Source organism: Bombina bombina, chromosome 3, assembly GCF_027579735.1.
Source record: "Bombina bombina isolate aBomBom1 chromosome 3, aBomBom1.pri, whole genome shotgun sequence".
In the NCBI taxonomy this organism is placed as follows: domain Eukaryota; kingdom Metazoa; phylum Chordata; class Amphibia; order Anura; family Bombinatoridae; genus Bombina; species Bombina bombina.
In genome coordinates this window covers 740,003,894-740,025,313 of record NC_069501.1, presented here as the reverse complement: position 1 = coordinate 740,025,313, position 21,420 = coordinate 740,003,894, and the positions used below count along the sequence as shown (strand labels likewise).

The following is a 21,420-nucleotide window of genomic DNA, read 5'->3' as shown; positions in this document are numbered from 1 at the left end:
TGGGCTTCGCCACATTTTACCTGGATCCGCTGTGTCATTCGATGCAGAGGAAATTTCATACCTACCTGTTTCCCCTATGACAAGGTCAGCTGGGTTCTTGTGTACTGCATCTGTGGAAACAATGTTAAGAGAACACTGCAGAGGAAAAGTTTGGTTAATTTTTCCCGGCTGATGTCGCTCATTGTCACAGCTAATTTGTCCGTTTCCGGTCTGTGGGGAGATAACATGATTAGTATCATTGATATTTATTACTACATTTTTTATATCTCTCCCCTCCCCTTCAGGTGATACTGCAGTATTTATGACTGTGCCTGTGGTCCACTGCTGACCACTGGCTGTACCCCTAAAAAAGTATTGTTCGGTTGCTGAGCCGTAGATTTTTGACTCATATTAGCGATTTGTTCGCTCCAACCGATTTAATTGGGTAAACAGCATATCTACCTGATTGTACAAGTTACCTCTACCCCTGGGCCTATCTCTTGGTGCCCCATTGTACTGATTCCTGGACCATTGGGTTCCCTCAGAATCAGGGCCACTATTTCTATTCTGGCATGGTTGCCCCCTGGGGTTCAGCTTGTTCAGTATTAATATTTTGGGAAGCATTATATACCTGGGGTGTCTGGTTACCCTGAGAATATCTTCGCCGTCTATTGTATCTACCCTTGCGCGGATACCAATTATTTGGTGAGTATTCTCTTTGTGAGTAATTATTCACCTGATTATGTCCCCCACTTTGGTTATAGTCTCCCTGCGCCTCAACCTGTGTAGGGGGAGGGGCAGAATTAAACCTCTGTGGAGATGGCCTGTTTTGACTGGCCACCTCTGCATAAGTCCTCTTGTTAAACTCCAAATTGAGGGGGCTAGGTGACACCCTAGTTTCTGCCACAATTTTGGGTTTTGACTCCTTTTTAACCCCTGCTCACTGGACTGCTGAATAGAGTATAACTTCGTACTCTCTTTGATCAGCCATTCCAATGAGCAGTCCTCATCAAAATCTCTAGCTAAGTTGATTTTGATGGGTGTAGGCAATGCTTCAAAAAATAAATTTACAAATTCTGAGCCATCAAATCTGGGATTATCTTCAGCCATACTGTACGCATTTTTCAATACAGAAAGGAATTCGACTGGACTCTGATTTGCACGACACTTTAAACCATATACCGCTATTTTCGCGGCAGTTTTTAGTGCGATATTGCCCGAATTCTTTTCTGCATTGTTGTTTTTACCCCATTCCAGGAATGAATATTCATATCCTTTAGTGAAACAAAGAATTTGTGATGCTTACTGTCAAATACCCAAGGCAGAAATTCAATTTTCAATTTCTCACTTGTAACATTCATTATAGCTAACGCATTTTCAAAGCCTGTAAATGATCAATTACAGATGTTGTTCCCTTATTGGAGAATATAGGTACTGCGCGTTGTACGAAGGTGATTATTTTATGGGAATCATAGACTTTATCAGACTTATTTTGGGATTCTCTGTTAGAGTTTCCCTCCCCCGCATCAGCTGCGCTACAGCTGTCCTCTGGATTTACATCCTGAGGGGATTGTCTATTTGGGAAATCTACTTCTGACCCGTTAGGGGTCATTTGTCTATGTTGTTCTATATATTTTCGTACCTCGTCCCTGACGCGTTCGCTAAAGGAGTTAGCATTATCTGTATTATTCTCATTGCTAATATAGGGGTTTTCATTATGGCGATATGACCTTTTTAAATCGCTTAATTCTCTCTGGCTTTGCGCAAGCTGTTTATTTAAATCTTGTATCTGCGCGATTAAGTCCATATTGTGCTTATCTAAGGTGGCTAGGTTTTGGGCAAATTCATCCATTTTATTTTTGGCTATTTTTAAACCCTCTTCGCGTCTGCGCGAGGAACGAATACTATTTTCTAGCTCCTGTATTTGCAATCGTTTGTCTGTGACACAAAACGACATTTCGTCAATTATGCATATAAAAAGGGGCCAAGATTTTAGTATTAGTTCTTCTCGCTTTTTGGGATCTTTGCATTGATTAATCATTAATAATTCCTGGAAGAATTCATTCTCCTCATTCCACATATTATTATTAACGGTAAAATTTTTAGCCCTAGTTTCAAGCATATCCATAAAATCAATTAATTCACCCGCAATATTAAACTTCCCTTTAAGGTAACTTAAGATATCTTTCTTAAGGACCTGACCTTTAGTAATAGGTATGGTTATGGGACCAATTTCATTGCTATGTATAGAATTAAATGAGTCACTTCTGGCTACAGACATTATTGTATTGGTTTAGTATTTATTTAACTAAAATGCTAATACAATTTTTGCCAATAAAAAGAGAGAAAAATTTTATATTTCAAAAAAAAAATATTATTATTTTGAAATATGAAAAATTAATATTCCGAAATATGAAAAATTAATATTTTTGATTAACTTTGAAAATATGAAAAACTAATATTTTTGACTAATTTTGAAATATGAAAAATTAATATTTTTATTAATTTTTCAAAATTAATCTTTAATAATATTTCAAGATATTAATGTCAATCTCGAAATATGAAAATTAATATTTCAACTTTTCAAAAAAAATATATCTTCAAAATATTAATATCGAAATATGATTTTTTTTTTTTTTTTCTTTTAGAATAATTTCTGTTTACTTACAAATATATTATATCAATTATGATGGATATTATTAAATCTCATGCAATGCCTCCAATTATTATGTCAGTATATTTATGAAAATCTTAGTAGTGCTATCCAAATAATATATATAAGTTTATGGCAGGGTTATAAACACAATACAAAGAAATAGAAACCCTTATCAACCATGCACCTACTAGACCATACAATTAATATAATATCTGAATTCTTTTATTTAGTTAATATCCATAAACATATTGAACTATATTTGCAGTAAAAGGAAACTAAATAAAAGTTTATATGCGTTTAAAACCAACTCTTAAGATATGCTATCCTTCTTACAAAACCCAGAAAAATATACCTTCACAATTCAGCCTTTTATTTATTTAACACAATGGGACTAAAAACCTTTAACATCCAAGCAATACAATTCTAAACAGTGTTTATAAAACAATAGGATAATATATATATTCTGCTATTTAACTGCAATTTATCCTAATACAAAATTAACTGACAATATCAGAACTTGCATAGATGAGTTACTTGGTCAATCAGACGCAGATTTAAACAATATATATATAGGCTGTGAAATGCTAACTAAAACACACTGTTTCTTTAAATCTATTAAATACAAATTGACTATGCATATAACTTATCTTATAATAAAACTTTTATATACATCACCCAAATAAACAGCAATCCGGTTCCCAATCTTTTGCAACAGATCCAATTCACCTCAGAAATTCAAAATTGGGGTAAAGCATATGGAGTCCATATGGTAGGTGTGTGCTTTTGATTAATAACTGCCGCAGTTACTCCTTTCTGGATCAAAATAACACAACCCTTTCTTAGTCTCTATGCTGGGGTTAAATCATCTCATCTCACCCCTCCCCCTTTTTGATTATTTATCAGTCATTGGTGAATATTGGAAACGCCCACGGCCTTGTCTTGGATTAGTTCTTTGCAACTGAACATGGATTGGTTTATTTGGTAAATGTGTTGTCAAGGAAATGCATTCTTTGCAACAACCAATCATCTCATGGTTGCAATTCCGCATCATAACACTAGGTGGCAGCAGACGTACAAACAAACAAATACAACAAGACCATCTCTAACATTTTTAAGCAAGTTAAAAAAAAATTTCTTTCATAAAATGGTTATTTAATCAGATCACACTCTCTGCATTAATCATATATAACCCCAATTACAGATGGTTAATATTAGGTTATTTTTTTCTGATTATTCTGATACCAAATATGTTATATTATTAACATTTTATTTTATTTAGGTAATTTAATACTGCTAATTATTAGTTTAAAATGCATTACAATGTTATCGGTATCCTGGCATTTATATGTGAATAATAGCTTATTTTTAATTCAGTATTGTACTGTATTCCAAGTGAATCCTGTCTATGTAGATCTGAAATAAAAATAAATGTTAATAATCACTTCTCTTCAGGTCCATAAACATCTATTCATGTTCTTAAACACACAGAGGCTAAGATATTCATGCTTTCAAAACATACACATATATATACACATATATATATATATATATATATATATATATATATATATACATCTCATATCCATTAAAATATATACAGTTGTTTTGAAATCATAATGTAAGTCATGGGCCTTCACTGTATTATCCTAACATTCTAACTTTTCAGTAACTTCAGTTGCCAGACTTTTTGTCTCATACTCACCACATGGGGTCAATCCACGAGTAGTTGTAAAAGTCTTAATGCAGCATATTTCCTGTTTAGCCAGCAGTGCAGATGTGGATTTAAAAATTAACACCATGTGCATAAAAGCTGCCTCTCCATGATTTTGATCAGTTCCAAAAGGGTAATTCAGACATTTCGTCTCCATATATTTGCCTGTATCCTGAAACTGTTATATTTTAGTTCCTTGCTAAATTATACAATTGCATAATTTAACATATTGAGTGTGTGAGATCTGCCAGAGATAATCCTTTGTTCTCCTTTCAGCCAAGAATGTCTCCTGTGCAATTGGAGTGGGGGAGATCTAATCCTTTGTCCTACAGACCATGTTCACATCCACAGATTTATTAGATAAAGTTAAATATATTTCTATATATTATTTAATAATATTTCAAATACCTTGACATGGGGTATTGGAATAATGAAAAAATTGGCGCCAAGTATGACGCACAACGTAACGTAAACTTTTTTGGCGCCAAAAATGACCGGAAATTACACACTTGCGTCACTAATGACGCCACCGTGTGAAAGGTCTCGACGTCACGTATGACGCCGGAAATGACGAAGTTGCGTCAAAAAACGTAATTTCCCGCGCCAAAAAAGTTTGCGCCAAAAATTACGCAATAAAGTCTAACATTTGACGCACCCGCGGGCCTAATACCCGCAAATGCAAAAGTAGTCAAAATTGAAAAAGACTAAACCCCAGGTAAGAAACACATTTCTTAAAGTGTTTATATTCCCAAATATGAAACTGACAGTCTGCAGAAGGAAATACATGAACCTGACTCATGGCAAATATAAGTACAATACATATATTTAGAACTTTATATAAATTGCATAAAGTGCCAAACCATAGCTGAGAGTGTCTTAAGTAATAAAAACATACTTACCAAAAGACACCCATCCACAATAGCAGATAGCCAAACCAGTACTAAAACAGTTCTTTAGTAGAGGTAATGGTAAATTTGAGGAGTTTATCGTCGATCTGAAAAGGGAGGTAGGAGATGAATCTCTACGACCGATAACAGAGAACCCATGAAAAAAGACCCCCGTTAGGGAACTCATCGTATTCAATAGGTGATACTCCCTTCACGTCCCTCTGACATTCGCTGTACTCTGAGAGGAATCGGGCTTCAACAATGCTGAGGAAGCGCATATCAACGTAGAAATCTTAGCACAAACTTACTTCACCACCTCCATAGGAGGCAAAGTTTGTAAAACTGAATTGTGGGTGTGGTGAGGGGTGTATTTATAGGCATTTTGAGGTTTGGGAAACTTTGCCCCTCCTGGTAGGATTGTATATCCCATATGTCACTAGCTCATGGACTCTTGCCAATTACATGAAAGAAAGCTTATTTATGTTCAGGTAATTTACTTAGACCTGCTATATCTTTGGATGATGTTGCTGCAGCTTCAACTTTTTGGTTGGAGGCTTTAGCGCAACAAGTGACAGATCATAATGCATATAGCATTGTTAAACTTCTTCAACATGCTAATAACTTTGTATGTGATGCCATTTTTGATATCATTAGAGTTGATGTCCGGTATATGTCTTTAGCTATTTTAGCCAGAAGAGCTTTGTGGCTTAAATCTTGGAATGTAGATATGACTTCTAAGTCAACTTTGCTTTCTCTCTCTTTCCAAGGTAATAAGTTGTTTGGTTCTCAGTTGGATTCTATAATTTCAACTGTTACTGGAGGGAAGAGAGCTTTTTTGCCCCAGGGCAAAAAATCTAAAGGTAATTTTAGGGCTGCTAATCGTTTTCGTTCCTTTTGTCAAAATAGAGAGCAGAAGCCCGACCCTTCTCCTAAAGGAGCGGTTTCCGGTTGGAAACCTAATCCAGTCTGGAATAAGTCCAAGCCTTCCAGAAAGTCAAAACCTGCTCCTAAATCCGCATGAAGGTGCGGCCCTCATTCCAGCGCAGCTGGTAGGGGGCAGGTTACGATTTTTCAAAGACGTTTGGATCAATTCGATTCACAATCTTTGCATTCAGAACATTGTTTCACAAGGGTACAGAATAGGTTTCAAGGTAAGGCCACCTGTGAGAAGATTTTTTCTCTCACGCATTCTAGTAAATCCAGTGAAGGCTCAGGAATTTCTGAAATGTGTTTCAGACCTAGAGTTAGCTGGGGTAATTATGCCAGTTCCAGTTCTGGAACGGGGTCTGGGGTTTTATTCAAATCTATTCATTGTGTCAAAGAAAGAGAATTCTTTCAGACCAGTTCTGGATCTAAAAATATTGAATCGTTATGTAAGGATACCAACATTCAAAATGGTGACTATAAGAACTATTCTGCCTTTTGTTCAGCAAGGGCATTATATGTCTACAATAGACTTACAGGATGCATACCTGCATATCCCAATTCACTCAGATCACTATCAGTTTCTGAGATTCTCTTTTCTAGACAAGCATTACCAGTTTATTGCTCTTCCATTTGGTCTAGCAACTGCGCCAAGGATCTTTTCGAAAGTTCTAGGTGCCCTTCTCTCTGTAATCAGAGAACAGGGTATTGCGGTATTTCCTTATTTGGACGATATCTTGGTACTTGCTCAGTCTTTACATTCTGCAGAATCTCACACAAATCAACTTGTGTTGTTTCTTCAAAGACATGGTTGGAGGATCAATTTACCAAAAAGTTCTTTGATTCCTCAGACAAGAGTAACCTTTTTAGGTTTCCAAATAGATTCAGTGTCCATGACTTTGTCTCTGACAGAAAAGAGACGTCTGAAATTGGTTTCAGCCTGTCGAAACCTTCAGTCTCAATTGTTCCCTTCGGTAGCTTTATGCATGGAAATTTTAGGTTTCTTGACTGCTGCTTCGAACGCGATCCCTTTTGCTCGTTTTCACACAAGACCACTTCAGCTTTGTATGCTGAACCAGTGGTGCAGGGATTATACAAGGATATAACAAATAATATCCTTAAATCCCAATGTTCGATCATCTCTAACTTGGTGGATGGATCACTATCGTTTAATTCAAGGGGCCTCTTTTGTTCGTCCAACCTGGACTGTGATCTCAACAGATGCGAGTCTTTCAGGTTGGGGAGCTGTATGGGGATTTCTGACGGCGCAGGGGGTTTGGGAATCTCAGGAGGCGAGATTACCAATCAACATTTTGGAACTCTGTGCGATTTTCAGAGCTCCTCAGTTCTGGCCTCTTCTGAAGAGAGAATCGTTTATTTGTTTTCAAACAGACAATGTCACGACCGTGGCATATGTCAATCATCAAGGTGGGACTCACAGTCCTCAAGCTATGAAAGAAGTATCTCGGATACTTGTATGGGCGGAATCCAGCTCCTGTCTAATTTCTGCGGTTCATATCCCAGGTGTAGACAATTGGGAAGCGGATTATCTCAGTTGCCAGATGTTACATCCGGGTGAATGGTCTCTTCATCCAGAGGTTTTTCTTCAGATTGTGCAAATCTGGGGTCTTCCAGAAATAGATCTGATGGCCTCTCATTTGAACAAGAAACTCCCCAGGTATCTATCCAGATCCTGGGATCCTCAGGCGGAAGCAGTGGAGGCGTTGTCAATTCCTTGGAATTATCATCCTGCTTATATCTTTCCGCCTCCAGTTCTTCTTCCGAAAGTAATCTCCAAAATTCTAATGGAGCGCTCATGTGTACTGCTGGTGGCTCCAGCATGGCCTCACAGGTTTTGGTTTGCGGATCTCGTTTGGATGGCCAGTTGCCAACCTTGGACACTTCCGTTAAGGCCAGACCTTCTATCTCAAGGTCCTTTTTTCCATCAGGATCTCAAATCATTAAATTTGAAGGTATGGAAATTGAACGCTTAATTCTTAGTCATAGAGGTTTCTATTAATATTTCTGATTAATACTATGTTACAGGCTCGAAAATCTGTCTCTAGAAAGATTTATTATCAGGTTTGGAAGACTAACATCTCTTGGTGTTCTTCTCATAAATTCTCCTGGCATTCTTTCAGAATTCCTAGAATTTTACAATTTCTTCAGGATGGTTTGGATAAAGGTTTGTCTGCAAATTCCTTGAAAGGACAAATATCTGCTCTTTCTGTTCTTTTTCACAGAAAGATTGCTCATCTTCCTGATATTCGTTGTTTTGTACAGGCTTTGGTCCGTATCAAACCTGTTATTAAGCCAATCTCTCCTCCTTGAGTCTTAATTTGGTTTTGTCAACTTTACAGGCTCCTCCATTTGAGCCTATGCATTCTGCTGGACATTAATTACTTCCTGGAAAGTATTGTTCCTTTTGGCTATCTCTTCTGCTAGAAGAGTTTCTGAGTTATCTGCTCTTTCTTGTGAATCTCCTTTTCTGATTTTTCATCAGGATAAGGCGGTGTTGCGGACTTCATTTCAATTTTTGCCTAAGGTGTGAATTCTAAACAAACATTAGTAGAGAAATTGTTGTCCCTTCATTATGTCCTAATTCTAAGAATACTAAGGAAAGGTCGTTACATTCTTTGGATGTAGTTAGAGCTTTAAAATATTATGTTGAAGCTACTAAAGATTTTAGAAAAACTTCTAGTCTATTTGTTATCTTTTCTGGTTCCAGGAAAGGTCAGAAGGCTTCTGCCATTTCTTTGGCGTCTTGGTTAAAGTCTTTGATTCATCATGCTTATGTGGAGTCAGGTAAGTCCCCGCCTCAAAGAATTACGGCTCATTCTACTAGGTCAGTTTCTACTTCCTGGGCGTTTAGGAATGAAGCTTCTGTTGATCAGATTTGCAAAGCAGCAACTTGGTCTTCTTTGCATACTTTTACTAAATTCTACCATTTTGATGTGTTTTCTTCTTCTGAAGCAGTTTTTGGTAGAAAAGTACTTCAGGCAGCTGTTTCTGTTTGATTCGTCTGCTTATAATTTCAGTTTTTTTCATTATAAGATTAAAACTTTTGATTTGGGTTGTGGATTATTTTTTCAGCGGAATTGGCTGTCTTTATTTTATCCCTCCCTCTCTAGTGACTCTTGCGTGGAAGTTCCACATCTTGGGTATCTGCTATCCCATACGTCACTAGCTCATGGACTCTTGCTAATTACATGAAAGAAAACATAATTTATGTAAGAACTTATCTGATAAATTCCTTTCTTTCATATTAGCAAGAGTCCATGAGGCCCACCCTTTTTTTGTGGTGGTTATTATTTTTTTGTATAAAGCACAATTATTCCAATTCCTTATTTTTTTATGCTTTCGCTCCTTTTTCACCCCACTTCTTGGCTATTCGTTAAACTGAATTGTGGGTGTGGTGAGGGGTGTATTTATAGGCATTTTAAGGTTTGGGAAACTTTGCCCCTCCTGGTAGGAATGTATATCCCATACGTCACTAGCTCATGGACTCTTGCTAATATGAAAGAAAGGAATTTATCAGGTAAGTTCTTACATAAATTATGTTTTTTTATTTATAGATTTGCAGAAAAATGTAGCATGATTTATGAACAGCTGTCAATTCTCTTTAGAAATAAACATACATTTTATTTGGAGGCGCAGATCAATGGTTATTTTTTTTCCTGCCATTGGACTTGCAAACAGAAGATATCAGTATTTGTTTCACTTGTCTGCTCAGTATTTCTAATTCTAATCAGTAATGCATATAAAAAGTGCACAGCAGCAGAGTATAATTTCATTTATTAGAAATCGAATTGTATTTAACCTCACAAGGCATTTTTATTTATGTTAGCAAGTTCTGAAATAGTATCATCTTGGAAACTTATAGCCTGTCTTCTCATAGTCCAATATCAATGACACATGTGGTTCCTACCGTTTTATGGAACTTTTGTGACTCATGAAAAGTACAGGAAGGTGTATTTAGAATAACACAGTCAGGAAAGACTAAAGCATGTGTTTTTAAAGAGATTTTTTCTAAAACAGTTATAATATAAAAACTAGCTCCTCTGTTCTAAACATGCTAAGACGCTCTTCTGTTACGCTTTTCTCATGTAATATGAATTACTTTGGTTTCATATTCTTCTTTTCATCTCTTCCTGTTCTATAATTTCAGTGCAGTAAATTTTAACAATTTCCGAGTTCCCTAAATTTTCCTTCTCACTTGATGACATAGTAACATCATGTTTCACATCTGGATTTTTGCATGTTTATATTGGTTTCCATCTCAACCAGTAATCCAAATGTATAAATGCATTGTTGTGATTTACTATATTGACATTGTCACACCCAAAATAAGGTAATGGAAACTTAATTTAAGTGGATTCTGTGAGGTCATTAGAACTGCTATTTTGTATATAGAATGTGCCTATGGAATTAATAGTGTAAATGTAAGAAAACAGAAATGTTTTTACATCATTGCTTCTCTTCTTCTGACATAATCTTAAAGAATACCATTAGTCTTCTCTAGTAATACAATCAGTTATTTAACTTAAGGCTAGGATGGAACTAATCAAGAAAACTAAAGTGGATGATTATTAATAATTAATTTAAGAGCTTGTTATTGTTTGGATTTTATATAAAGTACTATTTTATGTATATTTTATATTATTGATATTTTATAAATTATTATTATACTTTATTAATAAAGCGGCAACATATTCCACAGCGCTGTCCATGGGTACAATTGATAGAAGTAAAACAATGATACAATACTTGTTGACAAAATTTGACAAATACAGGAGGAATTTAGGGCCCTATACCTGTGGAAATTTACAATCCAGAAATGAATCTATGAATATAAACATTCTCCCAATTTAGTTGAATGCTGTTAAGTAATGGATGTTTGTTTTTAAGAAATCATCTAGAAAATGTCTTTAGATGCAGCACCTGCAGTAGATCTGTTTGTCAGGGAGATAACTCTTAGGGAGTTTTTAAACAGTATGTGAATGTATGCAGTATTTGGTTGTATTAACTAGATGTTTGTATTTTGGTGGTCATGTGTGGTGTTTAAAAAAAAAAAAATATATTCTTAGTTTGACTGCAGTGGTATTGCTTAAGTTATGCAATTTTAGAATTGACTATACATGGGAGTATTATGTGGAGATAGTGTTAGAGAAGATAGACTAGTTAATGGAGCGTATGTTGTTATTTATAAAATAAACCATTGTACTGCTATGATATTGCTGTTCTTCAGCATGATTTTTTTTGTAGTTTTTTCAGACTGTGACGCTGTGGGTTGAATACAAATCTGTTTGCTCTATTTTTATTTGAGAAGGCGTATTCCTCTTCTACAGTCACCTCATCCTGCCCTATTTTGTGGACCACCCTTCTTTTCTATCCTACATTTTCTTCCCAGTCCCTACTTTACATGCCCTCTAAAAAAATGCTTATTTATAAAAACATACCCCATAATAACTTTCTAAATGGTTTCTACTCCAAAGACCATTATTATTATGCATTTATTGTCAAATGATAAGTAGATTTAAGCAACACAGATAATACTGCTGTAATACATAATTTGAATGCAAAATAACATAATCTTTATCTTTCTAAGAATTTTATGGCAGTGGCTGAAATATCTGAAGAGCAGGAAGAAAAGGATGAGGAAAACCAAGGCGTAAGTGAATCCCCAGCTGTCCCCACTGTCAACGCCTTGGACAAGTATATGCAAATGATTCTTCAGAATAAAGCTGTGCAACAGTCGGAGAAGGTAAGCCTGTAATGGATTTTTTTTTTAAATAAAGTTCTAAAAAATAGTGAAACAAAGAATGTTGACAATATTGACACAGTCATGTAGAAGTGCTGTGCTTCGGGTACTCTTATTCTATTCATGTCCAATTTCTATACAATTGTGTTCTTATTTTAGGATCTATTTTGTCATGGATAACTAAATGCATTCAAAATATAAGTGGACTTTTTTTTTTCTTATTATTTTACATTATACAAGGACCATGATTTCATTATGTGGAACTCCCTGTTTATTTCTTTATTTTTTTGAGAACTTCCTGCAGAGTTGCTAATGCGTGCTTACTATATACAAGTCATGGTCCAGTGAAAACTAAGTAGAGTAAGTTTTAAAATTGCTAATAAATCTGTTTCTTCAGACTCATAATAGTAACATTCAGGAACTAGTGGAAGATTTGCCCCTCATATTTTAAGAGTAGAAGAAACCTCCCCTTACCATACTTACCCTCCACTTGTCTTGTCCATGGCAGTTCACACTCATAACTAAAACATATTTGGAGACAGAAAACAATTAACAGTATCGACTCCTTAGCAAAATTCCAGGATATTCAGGCACTAGAGGGGTTAGTACCATAGCAACTTTTTTGGCATGATTGAGGGAAAAAATCTTAGGCAGTAGGTCTCTCAAAAGTTTCTTCATCTGGTCAAAGCTTTCTTATGAACTTGTCCTGTTTTTCTATCTAAGGTGTTTTCTTCAGAAAACATTAATCAGGAGATTGTTGTGATTTCTTAATGTCCCGATCCGTAATCATCCAAGGAGAGTTCTCCTTTATTCAGGATGTGGTTCTGAATATCTATTTGCATTCTTCTAAGGATTTCTGTCTGTCCTCTTGCTCGTTTGTCGAGTTCTCAGGTAAATGTAAGGGTCAAAAGGCCACTTCTGTTTCTTTGGCTTCATGATTAACGGATTTTGATGCTCAGGGTTTCTTGGAAGAGGGTCTATCGCCACCTTACCTTACAGCTCATCTCACTCTGTTTCTATATTTTGGGCTTCTAAGAATACGTGTTCAGCAGAATAAATTGCAAGGCTGCAATTTGGTCATCTTTGCATACTTTTACTTTTACTTGGAAGGGAAGTCCTTCAGGCCATAGTTTCTGGTAAATAGATACCTTCCTATACCTTTTTATCCCACCCATTTTTCATGGACTTAACAGCTTGTTTATTAGTTCCCAGCAGTAGTGAATAGAAGTCAGGGACTCTCACCACCATAGAAAGAAAACAAAATTTATTCTTGCCTGATAAATTCCTTTCTGTCTTGGTTTTAAGATTCCACAAACCCACCTATTTTATTTTTTTCTATATGTCAACAGTTCTAATTTGCACCTCTTTACCCTACAATCTTTCTTACTCCTATACTTGGCTATACATACTACTGTGAGGGAAAGGGAAGTAGGAGGGATACTAAAAGCTCTGGTGTAGGGTGTCTTTGCCTCCTCCTGGTGGCCAGGAGATTAATTCCCAACAGCAATGAATAGGAGTTGCGCACTCTCACCACCAAGAAAGAAAGGAATTTGTCAGGTAAGCATACATTTTGTTTTTGCTATTACAAGTATATTGCAAAAATGATTCTATTTTAATAACTTAAAAATTACAAAATTTAAAGCAAAAAATGGACAAAGGGAGGTCTAAAACACGGCTAATGCTTTCCAGAGCTTAAAAGAATGGTCACGTTAGGGAAATTGGATAAATGAAATAGCCATCAGTTTTGCTTAAGATTCTTGCAGTTGTGTTCCCAGCATATGATATCTGCTGGCTTTTTAGGTTGTTTTTTTGTGCAGCCTGAAGATTTATTTTGGGACTTTCCAGGAAGACAGTTATATAAAGAGACCTCTCATTTCTTGGATAAATTGGATGTCGATTGCTTCTTGATTCTGGGGACCTTGAATGTATATAGTATAGATCACCTCAAGCTGATTTAACCAATCACTTTCATATTGTTGTACTGAAACATAATGCTGGAATAACCGGATCCTAGCCCCGCCCAGCCCTGAAATGATTCCCCACTGTAACTCAAACTGACACACACGCATTTGTGGAAAATAGTCCAATTTGACTGTAAAAAAAACTCCCAACTTTTTAAAGTACTGTATCTGCTCTTCACCCAATGTAGGGATAACCTCACCCTTGGGACAAATTCATCCATTAAAATAACCTTGGAGTTGTTGCACTACTTAGCAGTGGGTTAAAATGACACTTTAATGACTCAGATAGGGTATGTAATTTTAAACAACTTTCCAATTTACTTTTATCACCAATTTTGCTTTGTTCTCTTGGTATTCTTAGCTGATAGCTAAACTTAGTAGATTCATATGCTAATTTCTTAAACCTTGAAGGCCGTATTTTCTGAATGCATTTTGACAGTTTTTGACCACTAGAGGGTGTTAGTTCATGTGTATAGATGACACTGTGCTCATGCACGTGGAGTTACCTAAGAGTCAGCACTGATGGGCTAAAATGCACGTCTGTCAAAAGAACTGAAATAAGGGGATAGTTTTAGATACAAGATAATTACAGAGGTAAAAAGTGTATTAATATAACTGTGTTGGCTATGCAACACTAGGGAATGGGTAATAAAGGGATTATCTATCTTTTAAAACAATAACAATTCTGGTGCCAACTATCCCTTTAAGGTTGCAGAATGTATTACACATAACCCACATACATACACAATTAAGAGAGAATATATACCCAATATAAATGTAACCTCTTTAATTTTCTTTTACCCATTTTTGTGCTTAGTACTATTTTAAATGTTTAAAAAAATCTTCAAAGTGATGTCCATATCTATTTAAAATGATGCCCTATTAATCATTGCACGAATAAATGCATAACAATTCTTGCTTAATAAAGATTGGTCAGGGATCCTCTAAGGTGAACAGTTTTAGATTAAACTTGTTTCTGGTGGGGGTTTTCCACATGGATGAAAGCTTTGATACAGTTATGTAGTGTGATGTACTCTTTATTATCACTTGACTTTTTCTTTACTCTGATGCCAAGCATAGCCATCAATCAAATACACAACACTACTTTAGTGTTCTACATTGGGTTTTTTTGTGTAACATGTGCTTTATCATTCTGAAATAGCCTCTCGGTTTTATATTTTTGATTCTAATGATAAAATAATAAATAAATAGTGGCATATAAGTTTGTCATTCAACTATATTTAGACACCAATTGGATGTTTTTAATAATGATAATTATACACTAAAGCCAATGTATGTATATACAGTTTATAGCAGTTAGGCAGCGGTGGCTGTATCTCTCAGCCTAAGAACTACATGAAATCAGGCTAAGAACTGAAGAAATTTTAATTAAAATAGAGGGGCAGAAAATAAAGAAACCTCAATCAATAGCTGTTACTTTTTTTTCTGTTGGCCAACTGCTCTCTCTGAATGGAAAAAAAAGGTGACATGCCTCTGGTATATGGGATGGGGAAGTTATGATGCTATTTTACAAATAGGCTTTTGTTTTATTAATGATTTTTCTCATATTATTTATCCACAACTTTTGTTTAGTATTAAATATTTAACTTGTAGGGACATTAAGCAGCAATTAAGTGTGCTGAAATATTTTTGAAAATAATGTTAACTAAAAACGGTTTCGATTTAAAGTAAAACGTACAGGATAATTTAATGAACAGTATGATATATGTTGCTTGCTGGTTAACAGGAACAACTTCTAAAGCATACATTTAGATAGATTACGAGTGGAGTGCAAAATTACAATTTCGCGAGCGCGATATTTGCACTCCTCTCAATACCAGCTCACGCAAATGTGCGCTGGTATTTGAAGTTAAGCGAAATGCGAGCTAGCGTTCGCATTGCATGGAAGCTTTGCATGGATAGACAAGGTATGAGACCTAGCGCAGCAAAGAGGGTAATTTGTGCAGCATATTAAAAATATATGTCTATGAATATATACATATATAGTTATGTTTTTATATGTGTATATACACATATTAACACATAAATATATATTTCAAGTGATAACACAGTCCCATAGACCGCAATGTAAAGGCACTTTTCAGTGCTGTTTTTTTTCACCAACAACCCCACATCCGCACACTGTAACCCCTTATAACTGCTTTGTGCACTTATATAAAAAGAAATGCTCATATAGTTTATTATTAAAAATTAACAATACACTTTATTTTGGGGGGCAAGTGGAGGATATTTTTTTTTTTAAATTAACCAGCCACTTGTAATGGCTGGTTATTTAATGTGTGCCCATAAATGTGCAAATTTGCCCGTTTACAGGTTCACGTTAAATGTGTGCTCCACTTGTAATCCAGGCCATTTTGGGTTTTTTAGGTAGGACATAGAAATGTCTGGAGTATTATGTTATATAATGTCAGTGGTTTTATATAGTAAATTATGCTCTTAGTATTAAAAATTGTTCCCATTATCTAATTTTTTATTATGTGTGAAAAATATTGAGGAAAAGCAAGGTATACAAGTTAAACTTCATTTCTGTTGGACTGTAGACCATATACAGTAGTGTGTTTCAAAATAATTGGCATTATTTTTGTTTATATGTTGCATGAATGCCATATTTAACCTTGTTGTGTTGTACTCCCCCAGGTTACTAAAGAATCGCTAGAAGATAGCTCTGTTGAAGAAAAAATCTCTCATGAAAGGTAAAGATGGTTGATGGATCCAGTTTTGCATGTTACACACCTTCCCTTTGTATATGTGTGCATGACTAGCCTCTGGCTATATACAATTGCCCTGCTTGTCTGGCTATTAGCTACTACTACTATGTCAAAATGCAACCTCCTTGTATAGTCACTAGCTTTATGTTTGTACTGTTCATCTGAGCCTGCTACTATATACAAGTTAAAGGAGAGCAAATTAAAAGGGGTTGGCAAAGGAGATACTAAATCAAATAAAAACATAATATTTAAATAATAAAATGGGAAGGGACTGGTTAGCAAAAAAAGGATTGAGCTTGTGTGTTTGGGTGAAGCTTTACCTGTAAGGTTTTTTTCATCTCCATTTTGTAAACTAGAAATTTCTTTATGCATCAAAACAAAACAAATCTTGAAAGCCTCATAGGATTATGCAGCTCTCCTTTAAATGCCTGCTCTGTAAGGCTTCTACAGAATGGTTATAAAGAGGCTGATTGTATAACTGCCCACACAGTGTTCTGCTTATTAAAATCATTCCTCTCTTCGTGCAGTATCGCATCTCCCTCTCACCAAGCAGACGATGACTTCTGGTAAACAACCGCTTCCTCTTTGTGGGACAAATCCAGAGAGTGTGACAGCATTTCCACATCAAATAAAACCTGCTGTGCTGGTCACATAATTCACAGATGATCTTTATTATCGCTATGGATTCTATAACTCTTGTGTTTTAACCCTTTAATGGAATGGTAACATCAAACTGTGAAAATGTCACTTTTTTTTAATTAAAGTTGTAAAGTTCAAATTGTAAGCTCTTATGTGAAATGTAGTAAATTATACTAGATACGTTTACAGGTGTTTTCTATTATGTACATTATTAAATGTAGCTATGATTCTAACACTTGTTAATATTTGTGTTGTTACAAAGTATCTAACTTGAAATTAAGTTTTATTTATTATTTTTTAAGTTCCATGTGGGATGATTTTACCAGTCTTTCTAACCAATAGTTTGCTGTAATTGTATCATAAATAGCTTAAAGGAACATAAAACCCCAAAAAATGTTTCCATGATTCGGATAGAACATACAATTTTTAACAACTTTCTAATGTACTTTTATTATCGAATTTTCTTTGTTTCCTTGTTATCCTTTGTTGAAAAGCAGAAAAGTAAGTTCAGGAGTGTACACATGTCTGCAGCAATATATGGCAGCAGTTTTGCAGCAATGTTCTACAATACTAAATATAGGGGGGTGTGAGAGAGTAGGTAATATTGCTAATTTGTTCTAAATGGTGCCACCCTTCTAGTAAATATGAAATATATAATGGAGATAGAAAAAATACCAGGGTATATAGGATTACCCTAGAACAGCAAGGGATAAATACACGGCACACATAAAAGACATTCAAAAATGTATTTATAATTAATTCCCAAAAATACACTCAAGTATATAGCGGTATCTTATCTGTCAGTGTCAGTCACCACTATAGACAGCAAAATCTAAAACATTTAAAGTGCACTAAGACCTAGTTCTTTCCCTATACTATAAATAAAAAAAAAATAGACATCATAAACAATAAGGGGTTAACCAAAAAACTTATGTTTATAACGAATTGTACATTGAATCTAATGTTTATAGGACATATATGGTAAGTTTGCAAAATACATGTTTTACATATGACTGCAGTCCAAACAGAGGTGAGCTATATATTATATGGAAAAGCGCTTATTTCCACTCTTTGTATATACCAGGGAATCTCCTCTTAAGGCAGATAGACGTACCACAATAAGTACTGCTGGATAGAGAGTCGATAGCAAGTATAATTATTCAGTTGGAAAACACAGCATATACTTAGCTTAAGTCCTCCGGTTTGTGTTGTTTCCACTTGTCTTGGAAATTGTTTATGATGTCTATTTTTTTTTTATTTATAGTATAGGGAAAGAACTAGGTCTTAGTGCACTTTAAATGTTTAGATTTTGCTGTCTATAGTGGTGACTGACACTGACAGATAAGATACCGCTATATACTTGAGTGTATTTTTGGGAATTAATTATAAATAAATTTTTGAATGTCTTTTATGTGTGCCGTGTATTTATACCTTGCTGTTCTAGGGTAATCCTATATACCCTGGTATTTTTTCTATCTCCATTATATATTTCAAATGTTCTACAATAGCAAGCGCACTACCCTCATCTGGAGTGAGATGGAGGCATTTTTCGAAGCTCAGCCTTGACTAAGTCTTTAACCCTTTTGAATAGGATAGAGAGTAAAATCTACAGCACTCTAGCAACCAAAGGGTTACCAGGAGACACCGCCAAGCTATGACAATGTCTTCCTTGGCTAAATTGTGGCATTAATAGCCATAAACCCTTTGACTCTGCATTCGTCCCCCACCCCCATATGATTTTTACATTTATCATTCTGTTTGCACCAAATCACTTTTGCTGTGAAATTCATTACTATCCATTTGTTTGCCTATAGTCCTTGCTGTGGTAAACTTCTGAAAGAACTACAAAAGAAAATTATGAGTAGCTCTTTGTAGCATTATCTTTTATTTATTTATTTTTTAAATCCAGTGTTTGATACAGAATCTTTAATAAATACGTTTAAAAATCTTAATAATTTGTCTTGAGGTTATTACATGTCTTGTTCCTTTTTTTTTTTTTAAAGAAAGTTTAATTCTTTTTCACTACATTCATGTTGCAAACTGAACAGGTAATGTAAGACACTTACAGAAATTTGTTGCTATGAGAAGCCTACAAAAGCTGGGCATCCAATTAAAATAGAACTACAGATCAGGTGGTGTATATAATCATAAAAACAGAATTTATGTTTACCTGATAAATTACTTTCTCCAACGGTGTGTCCGGTCCACGGCGTCATCCTTACTTGTGGGATATTCTCTTCCCCAACAGGAAATGGCAAAGAGCCCAGCAAAGCTGGTCACATGATCCCTCCTAGGCTCCGCCTTCCCCAGTCATTCGACCGACGTAAAGGAGGAATATTTGCATAGGAGAAATCATATGATACCGTGGTGACTGTAGTTAGAAAAAATAAATCATCAGACCTGATTAAAAAACCAGGGCGGGCCGTGGACCGGACACACCGTTGGAGAAAGTAATTTATCAGGTAAACATAAATTCTGTTTTCTCCAACATAGGTGTGTCCGGTCCACGGCGTCATCCTTACTTGTGGGAACCAATACCAAAGCTTTAGGACACGGATGATGGGAGGGAGGAAATCAGGTCACCTAGATGGAAGGCACCACGGCTTGCAAAACCTTTCTCCCAAAAATAGCCTCAGAAGAAGCAAAAGTATCAAATTTGTAAAATTTGGTAAAAGTGTGCAGTGAAGACCAAGTCGCTGCCTTACATATCTGATCAACAGAAGCCTCGTTCTTGAAGGCCCATGTGGAAGCCACGGCTCTAGTGGAATGAGCTGTGATTCTTTCAGGAGGCTGCCGTCCGGCAGTCTCATAAGCCAATCTAATGATGCTTTTAAGCCAAAAAGAGAGAGAGGTAGAAGTTGCTTTTTGACCTCTCCTTTTACCAGAATAAACCACAAACAAGGAAGATGTTTGTCTGAAATCCTTTGTAGCCTCTAAATAGAATTTTAGAGCACGAACTACATCCAAATTGTGCAACAAACGTTCCTTCTTTGAAACTGGATTCGGACACAAAGAAGGCACGACTATCTCCTGGTTAATATTTTTGTTAGAAACAACTTTCGGAAGAAAACCAGGTTTAGTACGCAAAACCACCTTATCTGCATGGAACACCAGATAAGGAGGAGAACACTGCAGAGCAGATAACTCTGAAACTCTTCTAGCAGAAGAAATTGCAACCAAAAACAAAACTTTCCAAGATAATAACTTGATATCAACGGAATGTAGGGGTTCAAACGGAACCCCCTGAAGAACTGAAAGAACTAAATTGAGACTCCAAGGAGGAGCCAAAGGTTTGTAAACAGGCTTGATTCTGACCAGAGCCTGAACAAAAGCTTGAACATCTGGCACAGCCGCCAGCTTTTTGTGAAGTAAAACAGATAAAGCAGAAATCTGTCCCTTCAAAGAACTTGCAGATAATCCTTTCTCCAAACCTTCTTGAAGAAAGGATAGAATCTTAGGAATTTTTATCTTGTTCCATGGGAATCCTTTAGATTCACACCAACAGATATATTTTTTCCATATTTTATGGTAGATTTTTCTAGTAACAGGCTTTCTAGCCTGAACAAGAGTATCAATGACAGAATCTGAGAACCCTCGCTTTGATAAAATCAAGCGTTCAATCTCCAAGCAGTCAGTTGGAGTGAGACCAGATTCGGATGTTCGAACGGACCTTGAACAAGAAGGTCCTGTCTCAAAGGTAGCTTCCATGGTGGAGCCGATGACATATTCACCAGATCTGCATACCAAGTCCTGCGTGGCCACGCAGGAGCTATCAAGATCACCGATACCCTCTCCTGTTTGATCCTGGCTACCAGCCTGGGAATGAGAGGAAACGGTGGGAACACATAAGCTAGGTTGAAGCTCCAAGGTGCTACTAGTGCATCCACTAGAGTCGCCTTGGGATCCCTGGATCTGGACCCGTAGCAAGGAACCTTGAAGTTCTGACGAGACGCCATCAGATCCATGTCTGGAATGCCCCACAATTGAATTATTTGGGCAAAGATTTCCGGATGGAGTTCCCACTCCCCCGGATGAAATGTCTGACGACTCAGAAAATCCGCTTCCCAATTTTCCACTCCTGGGATGTGGATTGCAGACAAGTGGCAGGAGTGAGTCTCCGCCCATTGAATTATTTTGGTCACTTCTTCCATCGCCAGGGAACTCCTTGTTCCC

General features: G+C 36.0%; 1 protein-coding gene across 1 annotated transcript in view; it reads left to right on the top strand.

Moving 5' to 3' along the window:
- The window catches only part of OFD1 (OFD1 centriole and centriolar satellite protein), a 149,203-nt gene extending 131,551 nt beyond the window's left edge, over window positions 1-17,652 (top strand). The window contains exons 23-25 of the mRNA XM_053707579.1: window positions 11,766-11,921; window positions 16,538-16,593; window positions 17,136-17,652. Of these exons, the coding sequence (XP_053563554.1) occupies window positions 11,766-11,921; window positions 16,538-16,593; window positions 17,136-17,178 (255 nt within the window). The 3' untranslated portion in view covers window positions 17,179-17,652. The remainder of the gene's footprint in view (window positions 1-11,765; window positions 11,922-16,537; window positions 16,594-17,135) is intronic.
- Window positions 17,653-21,420: the final 3,768 nt, after the last annotated feature.